The following is a 12,631-nucleotide window of genomic DNA, read 5'->3' on the forward strand; positions in this document are numbered from 1 at the left end:
GCAAGCTTCTTACAGAAGTCTGGGTTCTAGAACAGACGGCAAGCTTCTTACAGAAGTCTGGGTTCTAGGCCACGCTACAAGATACCTTAAGAAGGACGGGTTCTAGATCAGGTTGAATGGTAGTGGAAGTGTCACGTTCCACCCTAAAGTCTTGGAAATCCTACTCACTAGAAAAAAATAACATAGGAAGATGGGCTAAGAACTGGAACTGTACCAAGAAAAAAAAAACCCTGTCTGGACCAAGTGAAACGCTCTCTTTCATCCAATGATGTTTTTATCTCCAGAGGTTGATAGATACAGCATCGCTGCGTATGGAGCCGGACTATGTGGGTCACCCTTCACACCGTGTCCGATATCCACGCTTTATCTCGAACTCTCCGTGTTATCTCTCGCCAGTCACCCTCTATCTGTCACTCGCCAGAGTATTTCCATTTACATTGCCGTGGGCTTCTCACTGATTTAGTGACTATCTCTGAGCTGTCATATATTTAATAAGAAAAACATCAGCCCCCCTCCTTCAGACCTCAGTCCCCTGTCTCTCAACTACTCCCCCCCCCCCGATCTGTCGTTGGCACTCGCTGTAGTCTCCTCTATAAAAGCCAGCGTGGTTCCTCGCTCTCGTAGACCCACTCTTGACAGCTGCTAGCAGGCTCCAGACAGTCATCATGCTCTCTTCAAGTTCTCGCTCCTCTCTCCGCCTCACCCTGCTGTGCAGTGTCCTGGCTCTTCTGCTGTCCTGCCAACGAAGCCACGCGTGGTACAAACAGTCCACCGGCCCCAGCTATTACTCCGTGGGCCGAGCTTCGGGGCTGTTGTCCGGCATTCGCCGGTCACCCGACATTCGCAGGTCCGAGCCTGACAACGGAGGCGACAGCACCGAAAACATGGAGGGCAACTTTCTAAACAGCCTGGGAGGGCAGAGACAAGGAGCTCTCCTTAAGAGTATGGTGAGTATATTTGGGGACAGAATGGGTTTGAGAGCTCGTTTGGGGGTGAAGACCACGAGTGTGACCTGATGAGTATGAGCAGGACATGTAGTGAGCAGATGTAAGTTGGGAATACGAGTGTGCGAGAAAAGAATGAGTGTGGGTTGAGTGTAATGAGTGCATGAAGGTGCGAATGAATGGTGGCAACAAGTAGGGGACTGTTTTATGAAGGAGATGCAAGTGAAGATTGACCAAGAAGACAATTTCCATGAGAATTGTGAAAAGTGGAAATGTGGGGTGGAGAAAAATGTATAAAAGAAGCATTGTGAACCATGTGACTGTGAGCCAGAAGTGTGGAAAAGTGAGAAAGAGTGTATCTCGGGTAGTATCGGCATTGGGTCATCACCATGAACACCAACGTTCCGGGCCAGCTTCTGCGAGACGCAGTCCAGGCAGGGCATTGGGGCAGGGCGGAAGGGGTTAAAAAGTGGGCAAAGAAGAAGGTGAGATGGAGCGCAGGAGGAAGGAGGAGAACTGCCGAGCATTTTACCCAAAGCGAGGGCAGGAAAGGGAGCTAAAGAGGGGGCAGGAACTTTGATAGATGCTCTTCTATAAGGTTCTCCGATGTAGAGCGTAAGGGCGGAATTAGATATTTCCAAAAATTGCTGATTTTTTCCAATATATGGTTTTTATTTTTTTGCATGCAACAATATTTTACCCCTTCAGTGCCAGAGGAGAGTGCGTTACGCATATCCACAACACAGAACTAATGCCAATGACGTTGATCGAGGTGATGACGTTCTAGGTGACCCAACGTCCTTGAAGGGAACCCTGTTGACACTAATGGCGATTTTTTTGGTGCATTTTTTTATCTTTCTCCTGAATTTGAAGGTCTCTTTTTTCCCCAGCCACTCACCGCTGTCTGTCTCTCTTGCAGGCGCTGTGCGTCAAAGACGTCTCTCCGAACCTCCACAGCTGCGAGCTTCTCCCCGAGACCTCCAGCACCTTCCAATGCAAGGCTCAGATTTACCTGTCGCTGGACAGTTCAGACTGCCTGAACCCCTGACCCCCCCCAAGAACCCTAAAGACTCTACGCCCCCTCCCCCCACACCGCACCCCTCCTGCCCCTCGCTTCCGACGTACCCCTAACGTTTGCTCTGGGGATTAACTCTTTGTGTAGGTTCGTTCCGTATCTGCTGCATTAGAAAGCGTTTGTTGAAGAATAAGAATAATAAAATGTTCTCCGTCCGTCTGTCTGTCTGTGAATGAAGCCTCCGAGCCGATAAATATTATTTGTGGTTAAATAAAGTTTATGATACTTTCACCGCAGAAACTGTGCTCGGCTTTCTTTGTCCTTTCATCGCAATTGTTGTTTCGTGTCACTGAATTGCCAAATAATACAAATGGGGGGGGTGAAATCTGCCGGCAGATCGGCCCCCATCTGGTCGCCTGTTTCTCCTGCTGTAAAGACTCAAACCTTAATCAGTCGTTGGTCTTGTCTTAGATTCAGGAGCCGTATGTCTATCCCATGCATGTTTAATACCCTCACTGTATTACCCTCTACCACTTCTGCTGGGAGGCTGCTCCACGTATCTACCCACAAAGCAGATATGATGTGGTAACAAATAAAAAAACCATATCCAGAGCACCCCCCAAACTCCAGCTTTCCTCTAAAACTCAATAATAAAAATGCAACTTTGATGACTTTATCTCGTGAGGATAATGAATCCCCAGAATCTGAAACAACATTCCCTTTGATAAACTCTCTCTCTCCCTTTTCTCTTTCTCTGTCTCCCGCTTTCGCTCCTCTCTCTCTCTCCCTCCCTTCCTCTCGCTCCCTCTTTTACTTTCTTTCTTTCTTTCTTTCTCTCCCTCCCTTTCTTTCTTTCTCTCTCTCTCTCTCTCTCTCTCCCTCTCTCTCCCTCTCTCTCTTTCTCCCTCTCTCTGTCTCTCGGGGTCAGTCATATAATAAAATGAGAAGAAGGAAAGTCATTAAGTTGCTCCGGGGCAGGAATCAGTCGCTGTGCAAACAGACTGCGGGTAATTGAATCAGCGGCGGTCTATTGTGTGATAGTTAAGAATATGGTTATACGGCTTGTGGCACTCACAGGGTTAAACTTCCACTCATGACTTATTATCAGGAGTGGGTATGACAGCTCAGCCCAAACCCAGTTATATTCTCCGCGTTCCCCTCGTCCCCAATCCGCGAAGCTCCGTCTGCGGCCCCCCCGGCGCAGGGATTTATTCATATTTTATATGATTTTTATCCGCTTTGATTTCCGCCTCATTTAGTTTCTAAGCAACGGAATGAGGACCCCCAAAGAAGCCGTTTCTGCCCCCCGCGGGGTCCTTTAACTAACCAGACACCTGCAGGAGAATCCGAGCCAAGCAGGCCCACAGGAGAAATATCCATCCCTAGCATGCAGGAGACTTAGGAGTCGCTGAGCAGTTATTATGCCTGCGCCGCCAACGCCACACCGAGCTAATACCCAGCCCCCTCCTCGTCTCCGGTAGAGTGCAAGCTCTTATGATCAGGAGCCTGCAGCAAGACGATGGCACACAGGGCCGGACTGGGGGGGGGGACTTTACGCCTCTAGACTGTAAGCTCCTGCGCGCAGGGCTCTCCTGTTATTGTCTTACTGTTATATTAGATGCTCATTGTCATGTCCTGTCTACCCGTTGTACTTCGCTATGGAATATGGCGGCGCTATATATATATATATGAACCAATAATATTAACCCATATGGAATGTCCTAATCACACCTCTCTTGTGTAGTGCTACCTGTGCCACACCGGCCAAGTGTCCCTGTTTACTCTGACCAGTCCCTCTGTGAGACCTAAAGCCCTGTGCCCCCTCCATCTCGCCTCTCTTTCCTCCCCTGATGCCCCTCTCTCCTCCCCTGATGCCCCCTCTTTTCTAGGAGGTCGGAATGTTCTAGGAGGGCATCGCAGGGTTCTACAGCCATAAAAGCCCCGATAATGTGTACAGAAGAATAAATAACATGTTTGTAAACAAATTGTGTAAACAAAATACATTCTTCGCTCGGATAAATATTTCTCAATGGGTCACAGAAGTGGCATAAATACTCTTAGTAAAGCCCCACCCACAGCCACACCCCTAACCACGCCCTCTAAAAGAAAAGTGCCATCTGAAATGCCGGGCTGGTTAACCGTTACCATTTCTGCTGGGAGGCTGTTCTACTTATCCACCACAACAAAAAGTACTTTCTTAGATTGTTAGTAAACTCGAGTTGGATATTACTGGTTATAAATAGCGTCGGAGGCAGCCAATTCTCTCCGGTTCACAGATAATTAGTCACAGAGTTTGTAGATTGAAGAATAAACGTCCCCTGCACCCCCGCCCCTCCCCCGCTGGTGACATTATCGGCTCGGCGCTGGCGCGGTGATTAGCAGACCCGTAACGAGGGTCACGGTGAATCTAATGTTCTCCTCTAATCATCAGATCAATTCCGAGGCAATTTTCCACTTTCTGATTTGAATAACTGAGAAAACAGCAAATTAATGGAGAAAAGACGATACCTTGAGAGATCGGGGCGGAAAAAGAGGGGGCGGGGGAGACCAGGGAAAATAATCATCTAACGGACGCGGAATATCTGGGGGTTCAAGCTCTGAAAATATAATACAACATAATAATAAAAAATAATAAACGTTATAGGGTGGGATGCGGGGCAAAAAACGAGAGGGGGCAAAAGGAACGAAGGTCGAGAAAGGAAAGGGAGTGAAGGGTAATTGGGATTTTTAACCCCTTGTTTTATGCCCCTTATGTCCATACCTCACGGTTTTTGCCCCAGTCTCAGGGTGGAGGGGCAGATTCTGAGGGTCACACAGTCTGGATCTGACCCCTTCCTATTCTCCCCCATCATTTATAGATGGGAGCTCTGGCTACCCAGAGCCTACTCTTGCGGGGCGTGGCCAGGGCTGGCCACTGACCTTGGTGGGTGTTCCCACAGATGTTGGTGGGCGTTCCCGCTGCTTTCAGTGGGCGTACCCTACAACACCCCCTTTTAAAGAGGAAATGGGCGGGGAGTGGGGCGTGTCAGGTTCCCGCTTCTACTACCCGGGCTGTAAGCCTTTGGACCCAGCTTTCCTTGAGCAGCACAAACCCTTGGATGATTAAAGCCAAGGGAGTGGATAGAGCTCAGTAATTATAGTACCGGATTAAATGCCATCACGCTCTCGGAGTGTTTTTCCTCCCCGGAAACTTACCGGGGACATCTGTTTACTTACCGGGGACACTAGAAACACTGGGCTTGGCCCGGTGTCCCTCCCATCACGATGCAACTCCCTTCACCCTCATCCAACGTGACGGGGGGGTCTGATCGACACTAGCAGCCGAGCCAAACGAGCCCCCAGCAACAAACAGCATTTCCACCTATGTTAGTAACTACCCCCCCGGGGGCTTTTGTTTTCCGCGAAGAGTAAAAGCGCATATGACTGCTTTACCTTTTAATTACCACAGCTGTCAGAGAGCGTTACCGAGCAGAGAGAGAGAGAGACCGAGGAGGTCTCCCCCGTCATGCAGACAGCGGATGCGTCCCGTCGCCATTTAGTAGACGTGGGTGGGAAGCGACGGCTAATGTGCTTCAGATCATCGCTCGAGTTGTGATGTCAGGATATTCATCGTTAGGGGCCGTGTTACCATTATAATTAACCCTCTGAATGCCAGAGAGCTGCCAGCCTATCCTGTAAAGCGCCCTCTCTACCCCACAAACTGCGCGGACCCAGACAACCAATTAGAACTCTTTAATTTAAAACGCATACATAAGACGGGTCTCCGGTGAGCCCTGGGGGGTTGCTTAAAATCACGTAGTCACAAGTTGCCAGTTCGGGACCCCCTAGTAATGACTGTTGGGGGGAAGGTGTTAGGTGGGCAGCAGCAGCTAATAAGACATCCCAGTCCCTGTGAGTTGGGACGATGGGTCAGGAAGGAGGGGAGACTTGTTAATGGTGGGGCATCCTGATACAGGGTTTGGTGCAAGGACCCTGATTAAAGGGCATTTCGAGGTACAGGTGCCTGGTGCAGTTTAGTTGTGCTGATAGTCGCTGACCGACGGAGGGCAGGGTCTATAGGTAATGAGCGAGGGGCTTCTGGCTCTTGCACCTCCCCGATCGTACCAGGCCTTATTGCTCTTCCCCTTCAATAATCCTTTCTTGTCTCTGTTGGGCTTCGTACACCGCAAGCTCCTTGGCTTCCTTCTTCTGGTTTCGAGCCTCGTACTCCAACCTGTGAGGAACAGCATAAGCGGGCTTAAGGTGGGCGGACATCACATACAACCCATGGGCATCCTCTAAAGTCACCGGGAATTCTCACGTGTAGAGAATAAAGACGTTTTGGAGGATTAAGTTAATACTTTTGAAAAAGTTGGATGGCCTTTAAGCCAAAGACCAATTTAAAGGGACAACTGACCTATTCTTTATTATTCTCTGAACGATGACATCCGTGGTCAGGTTGTTCCCGCTGTCCACTGTCCGGAATATCCCACGCCTTTTGGGTTCCTGAGAAACAGAGAGAAAGAACTCCCTTAAGCAATGGAGAATGCTTAGAGTTATCATGAGCGACTGTGATGGACTCCCTTCATCACATAATATCACCTCTGGGTGAAGAAGAGAAAAGTTGGGAGAGAAGGGTCATTGGGACAGGCCAAAGCATAACAACAAAGTCTGGTTCGTGTGGCAAAAAGACTGATGGGTGAAGACTTACTCCATATGGGTCAGATCCATCCTTATCAGGCAGAACTTCGGTCTTCCCGTGACAAACAATGTCAACCTGAGAGGAAGAACCATGAAGAACATTGTATCAAATGTTCTACTCCATTCTACCCCAACCTCTCTGTCCCGCAGCCCCTTGGTCTTTTACGATGGTAAGAGTAACTCACCTTAAAATGATCGATCAGGTCTGCAGTCACAGAATATGGAGCCCCAATGACTACTTCAGAGACGTACTGCGTGGAGGAGGGACAAAAGTGTGATCAGAAGAGGCGAGATGGAGATGGGTATTTAATGTAATCCTACTTTTAGGTTAAAGATGGCGGGAATTGGAAGCCAATGGAAACTGTGGAGCTCACCCTGCAGGCCAGGACACTCAGTGTCCTCTCATGGATGTTCATGATGGGATAATTCTTTCTCTTGTAGTGGTTGACCTCCTGGAAAGGAAAGGTTAGAGAGTTGACCTTGATGTAGAGAGAAGAACCAACGATACAGTGGTACGGAAAGTGGAGAAATGATGGGGCCACTCGTGGAGGTAGCTGGACCTTGTGTCTAAAAGGGTCCTTCTAGAAGCAGCACCTGAATGATGAATAAATGATTTCCCCATTATATATTCTTTTTTTCTGAAAAAGAGAATTATAAGATTAAGAACCCTTCCCTCCTGGTTCTTAGATCAAAAGGGCATTGGGATCTCAACCATTCAAGTCAACATCCATGTCCAGAGAAGGACATCGAGGTATGGAAAGTGGGGTGTGTTGGAGTGTTCTAGAAGTTTAAAGACTGGGCCCTCCATTGCTGGTGTCTGCTACTTGATGATGTCATTGGAAATATCACCTGGTCGAAATGGAGCCCCACAATGACGTAAGGTTTGGAAGCCAAACTGTGCACCTTCTCGAGAAAATCTATATGTCCGATATCTGCAGGAAGGTGTTAAGGGAACGTTGGAGAAAGCAAGGAACATCATCATTTGGGCTGAAAATCAATCCTTCAGAGGGATGACAGGTAGGGAAAGGGCCCGCGAGATGACACGAGGAAGGGTGAGATGTGGTGAGAGATGAGACGGTCCAGGCATGCCGAGGTAATTGTCGTAAAAGGATACGAAAAAGATCAAAGGCTCCAGCAACATAAATGATGGTATCTCCAGGCTCAGGATCCTTCCCCGGAGGCAAACTGCATAATCTTTTGCGAGGTCTGGAGGAACTGAGACACCCCTGTCCAAGGACTGCGGCCGGCCCGAGGGTCCTGCACGGGAAACAGACAGAGAAACATCAGAGAACATCCTTCCCTCTCCTCCAGGGGGGCGCAATGTAGACACTAAAGGCCTTAAGTAAAGTAATAAAAATATACTAATATACTAATCACAACATTTCAAGCCATGTAGAGGCGGACAGGTATATCCTGCAGGCGGTTGGGTTTTTCCGACTATGGGATCTATCAGGTTCCAGCAGATGCTAACATCAGAGACAGAAATTCCAGGAAAACCGTTTTTTTGATCCACCTAGGCTGAAGTCAGAAGCGATATTTCCTTGAGGATGGACGTCGGGACCCTGACGTACTAACCATCGATCACAAGCTGCATCCCCAGCCCATAATCTGGACAACACAGCGTTTTCTAGATTTCTGTCTCTTTAAGAAAAAAATTCTGCGATAATATAACAGATGCCGGTTTCCAGCTTCGATGTTCGCGAAACAACAAAAAAAACAACAATAAAAAAAAAAAAATTTTGAATAATTATCTCTCGTCGTCAGAAGCGCCAAAATAAGAGTTTATCCGCAGACTACCACTAGAGGGCAGTGACAGTGAGAGAGACAACGGGAGATGCTGATAGGTCCAATAAATACAATCGTTTGATCTATACATACCTTCCCAAAATTGTCTCTGTGCTGCTGATAATCTAACGTGGCTTCCTTCAAGAGAAAAACGTGGTCAGAGCCTCAACCTACCCACGTACCACACGTCCTCAATACAAAGTGTTACAGCTTCTACGCCACGCTCCCACGTTCCGGATCACACAGCCACACATCCTACCTGCGCCATGTTCCCCAAGTACCTTGTGTCCCACCAGCCATATCACAGCTCTCCACCTTCACTTGGGTAAAGTGTTCCCTCTGAGGTGAGCGTTCTAGCGGAAATGGCTCGTTAAAAAAACCTCACAGCTTATTCTTGACCTGCAGTCTGTAGGAGGGACCCTCGCTCCAAGCCACATTGCCCCACCAGGGATCGTCTCCGCAAAGTATTGCCCCCCCCCCCAAAAAAAAGCGACCACCCCGTGCCCAGAGGCCAACTCACTATACTGTGATGAGCCTTAGTCATGAGCAACATCCGTCCCACCAGGTCTGTCGTGGAGACTCCCTGTGTGCGCTGACACTCCCTGAAATAAAGAGACCACGTGAAGACCATGTGAGTGCTCCATAACCGCGCCTTATACCAGCCGTGACCACTGACCTGTATCGTCCCTTCCTACTGACCTGTATCGTCCAGCCTTCTTCACCTCTTCATAAGTATCCTTACCATCTACCGTCAGAGTGATGTCATCTACGGGGGACAAGACAAGAGTAAAATGGAGCGGTGAGTAGAGCGCCGTCACAATCCCTAAGTTCCCGGCGTTGTTGTCAGAAGCGAGGGAGAACGCTATTACCCCCAAACGCCACATCATGCAGTTCTCATGTGTCTCGATCCACTGCCCCAGAACCCCAATGTAACGTTGTTTAACTGAAGAAAGCAGCAGGAACGTTCCATTGGTTCCCATAGCGACTGCTCCACTTTCAGTACTTTCCACCACAATTGCTCTTTACACATAACCCCCCAACGTGAGCATGTTTGGTCAAAACGTCATGGGTACGGTTACCCCCCGTGACACCCCGTCTTCTCTGTAAGACCGATCCCATTTCACGTACTTCCATGGACGCAGAAGTCACAGTTGTGCTTGTCCAGAGTGTCCAAAGTGGTTACGTACGGAGCCCCGGGGACTATCTCATCCACCCCATTTGATCGCCCGCACCATCTTGTATCTCTCTTCTTGAGTGAAGACCGGGGGACCTTTGTGACGGGAAATTTCCTCTAAACACAGAAACATAATTGGAGAAAACCTCAGGTGCCACCATGACCGAGGACCCACAAAGAAGACAGAAGATGAGGTAGAAGTTTCATTGTGGGAGTGAAGAAGGTTCTGAAACCAGATGACACCAATATGGCGGGGATGGAAGCAATGAATGATCCACAACGCTTGGGGGATGGGATAAAGGCGCTGAGACTTGGCCCTGTATGTAGGGAAAAAAAGTTGGCCACGTCCATCAAGGACTTCTTATCACTCGGAGAAGAAAAAAACCTAAATATTGTGAAACGTTCGATAAGTCACCAAATCACCGCGACACGGAAACGAGGTCACAGATTTCACATCACCCTCAGGCCTTGGATATAATGATGAAGGGTTATTGCTTGGGCGAGGTCCACCTCGTTCCTCGCCACTGAGGTCAACGAGCCACCGGCCAATCGCAGCGCGGCTTTCATCAACGGCTCGGAAAATGTTTTCTTTGATCGTATGATGGATTTGTATCGCAATAGATGAATGCTTTGGGGGGGGGATCTTACCGTTAACTCTTAACGCTCTTACCATCTGTATGCACCCCGACAATCAGGTAATCCCCCCATGGTCCGTGCTTGGCGTAGTTGGTTGGAATGCCCATAATGCACCATGTCATAGCTGAGAATAGGAAAAACAGAGAAGTGCTACTGTGATGACCGGCTCATGGTGGCAACCCAATGGTTCTAATAATGGTCAAGGCATAAAGATATTCTGAATGGAGTCACCTGTACTCAAGCAGGGATTTCAGCTGTGATACAGCAGCCCCGACATTGGTATAAACAATGGAGGCTCTAGGGCAAGCTGTTAATGAGTTCCCAGGTACAGGGGTAGAAAGAACTTTTGTTATTAATCAACGTACAAACGGGGGCGAGAGAGATTTCCACATAATGACAGAACATTGTTTGCTTTGACAAGAAGCCGGGGGAAGCATATTTCCCTTGCACGCTCCACTTCCTGTTGATAAATCAGCTTGCTGCTCAGCACGCACCCCTTATTGGAAAAGGTTTTTGGCAATGGATGTCCGACCCACCTCTGGCCGGAGAGACGGGGTACACGTGGAACTGGCCGGCCTCGTTCCCTGCAGACACCGCTGCCGCCTTTACAAGCACCGTTGGCCTCTTTCTTATTTGTCGGATTATTCCTCCTCCCCAGCCGATGGAATCTGATATCTCAGAACAGCACTGGAGCGCTTCCAAAGAGGTTACATGAGGACAAGCGAATAAATCCCCTGCGCTGGTAGGAAAACGGCACAGGGAGGGGCCCCGGGGAGGCCGATTGGCCCCTTTGCTCCCCAAAAATCATTTTTAAAACCCAAAGGGAGGGGGACGTGACCTCTAAGCCGATACTTTATAGAGTAATTCTTTTTAAGGTTCTACCCTCTCGCTCTGTCCGGCCCCTGGCGGTCTTGTTTTCATCGTCTGTCTCGTTTTTACCGCGGCTGAAAGGAACCTGAAACTGTATCAACTACTCTACAGCCCCAGGCAGCGGGTTACTGCGGGGACGGGGGCTCAATAAAACCCCACTCATTTGTTATAGAATGCGCACCGATTTATACCGTCCCCACCGAACGTTCTGCAACGTTCTAAATCTGTTTACAAACAAAAGTAAATAAAGCAAAACAATGCGTCGCCACGGAGCCGCTTCTAGAGCGTTAGGCAGGCTGCGGCCAATCGGCTCGCATTTAATGCAGTATTAAATTATTTAAGCGAGCCGGTGGGACGGAATAAACTGCTGCGTGTTTACTGAGAAGCAGCAGAACGGCACAAAGGTCGGCATCACATGACACGTAGCTGCCGAGCGTGGAGCCTGACCCATGATACAGGGATAAACGGGATACATGGGACCCGGTCACAGACACCTATACAGCCCATCACGATTCTGGGCAGTTACAGCTGTAATAGCATCCTGTAGCCTGGGTGAGAGGGTGGTAGCTAAGGGGAGCTGTTTCCCAGCAGAAGTGGTAGAGGGTAATACAGTGAGGGCATTAAAAATGCATGGGATAGACATACGGCTCCTGAATCTAAGACGAGACCAATGACTGATTAAGGTTTGAGTCTTTACAGCAGGAGAAAACGGGCGACTAGACGGGGGCCGAAAGGGGCCGATGTGCTGCCACTGAGGACACAGGGAGAGATCACCCCCCCCCCCCGTGTGACATACAGAACCAGCAGCTGCCCCAACTGGTAAAGATTCTGTACTCCTTATCCCGCCCCAGTTGGCAAATTATCAATTGGGGGTGGGGGGGACACATAACTTTTTGGGTAATTTCGCTCTATTGAATAAAACTGATGAACAAGGTAAAAAAAAAAAAACCAAAAAAAAAAAAAACCCCACAGAATAGCTTTACATAAGAGGAGCAACAAAACATATATTACATTAAAAAACACTTAACCCCCCCCCCGGATTTTCCAGGTTAACCCTTTGTGAATGGACCTGCTCGGGCACCATTGCATTTCTGCTGCCCAGGAGTGTATACTGGCACACCAATCCTCTTCCAGCACGCAACTAGTTAAAGCACAATCCATCCCAGAGTCCGGTGCCGGTTAAAGTGCGTGTGAAGAGGGGTTAACGGACAGGGAACCGATCTAATACCGGGAATGTAACCTTAATGTCTCACCAGCCATCGCACCACAACCCGAATCGGCCTGCGCCCGGGATCCCGCTCTGGGGCGGAGCCGCTGTGCCCGTTCCGTATCATCCCGGATTGAGAGAAGTGTCAAGAAACCGGAAGCAGCAGCAAACCCCCACAGGCCGCGCCCCAGGAAGTGACGCGCGCAACTGGCATAGAAACCACAGAGGCATACAAAACAACAGAGCAGCCATCTTTACTGGGGGCAGACGTTACACAGTGGCACCAGCCCCCTCTCACTTTAAATAATACATTTTAGGTA

General features: G+C 49.0%; 2 protein-coding genes across 2 annotated transcripts; one reads left to right on the forward strand and one right to left on the reverse strand.

Annotated features, from left to right (window-relative positions):
- Positions 1–665: 665 nt before the first annotated feature.
- On the forward strand, positions 666–1,992 carry LOC149278759 (neuropeptide B-like). Its single transcript, XM_089501825.1, has 2 exons — positions 666–947; positions 1,864–1,992. The coding sequence occupies exons 1-2, from the start codon at positions 666–668 to the stop codon at positions 1,990–1,992; spliced, it is 411 nt and encodes a 136-aa protein (XP_089357951.1).
- A 4,077-nt stretch (positions 1,993–6,069) lies between these two features.
- Positions 6,070–12,438, reverse strand: LOC149278760 (ethanolamine-phosphate cytidylyltransferase-like). Its single transcript, XM_089501826.1, is given in 17 exon segments — positions 6,070–6,172; positions 6,356–6,444; positions 6,650–6,715; positions 6,825–6,890; positions 7,014–7,091; positions 7,489–7,571; positions 7,754–7,814; positions 7,816–7,896; positions 8,518–8,562; positions 8,945–9,026; positions 9,124–9,190; positions 9,553–9,637; positions 9,639–9,715; positions 10,269–10,302; positions 10,304–10,358; positions 12,358–12,371; positions 12,373–12,438. Coding segments are annotated over 17 exon segments (1,152 nt in total).
- Between the last annotated feature and the right edge of the window lie 193 nt (positions 12,439–12,631).

This window comes from Sceloporus occidentalis, unplaced genomic scaffold, assembly GCF_023333645.1.
Source record: "Sceloporus occidentalis isolate IW3139 unplaced genomic scaffold, rSceOcc1.0.p SCAF_182, whole genome shotgun sequence".
Taxonomy (NCBI): domain Eukaryota; kingdom Metazoa; phylum Chordata; class Lepidosauria; order Squamata; family Phrynosomatidae; genus Sceloporus; species Sceloporus occidentalis.

What these genes read in the sequence shown, in the direction of transcription:
- LOC149278759 (XM_089501825.1), top strand. Translation starts at nt 666, where the DNA reads ATGCTCTCTTCAAGTTCTCGCTCCTCTCTCCGCCTCACCCTGCTGTGC. An exon ending in GAGCTCTCCTTAAGAGTATG is followed by an intron (nt 948 to 1,863) that starts GTGAGTATATTT and finishes TCTCTCTTGCAG; the next exon opens with GCGCTGTGCGTCAAAGACGT.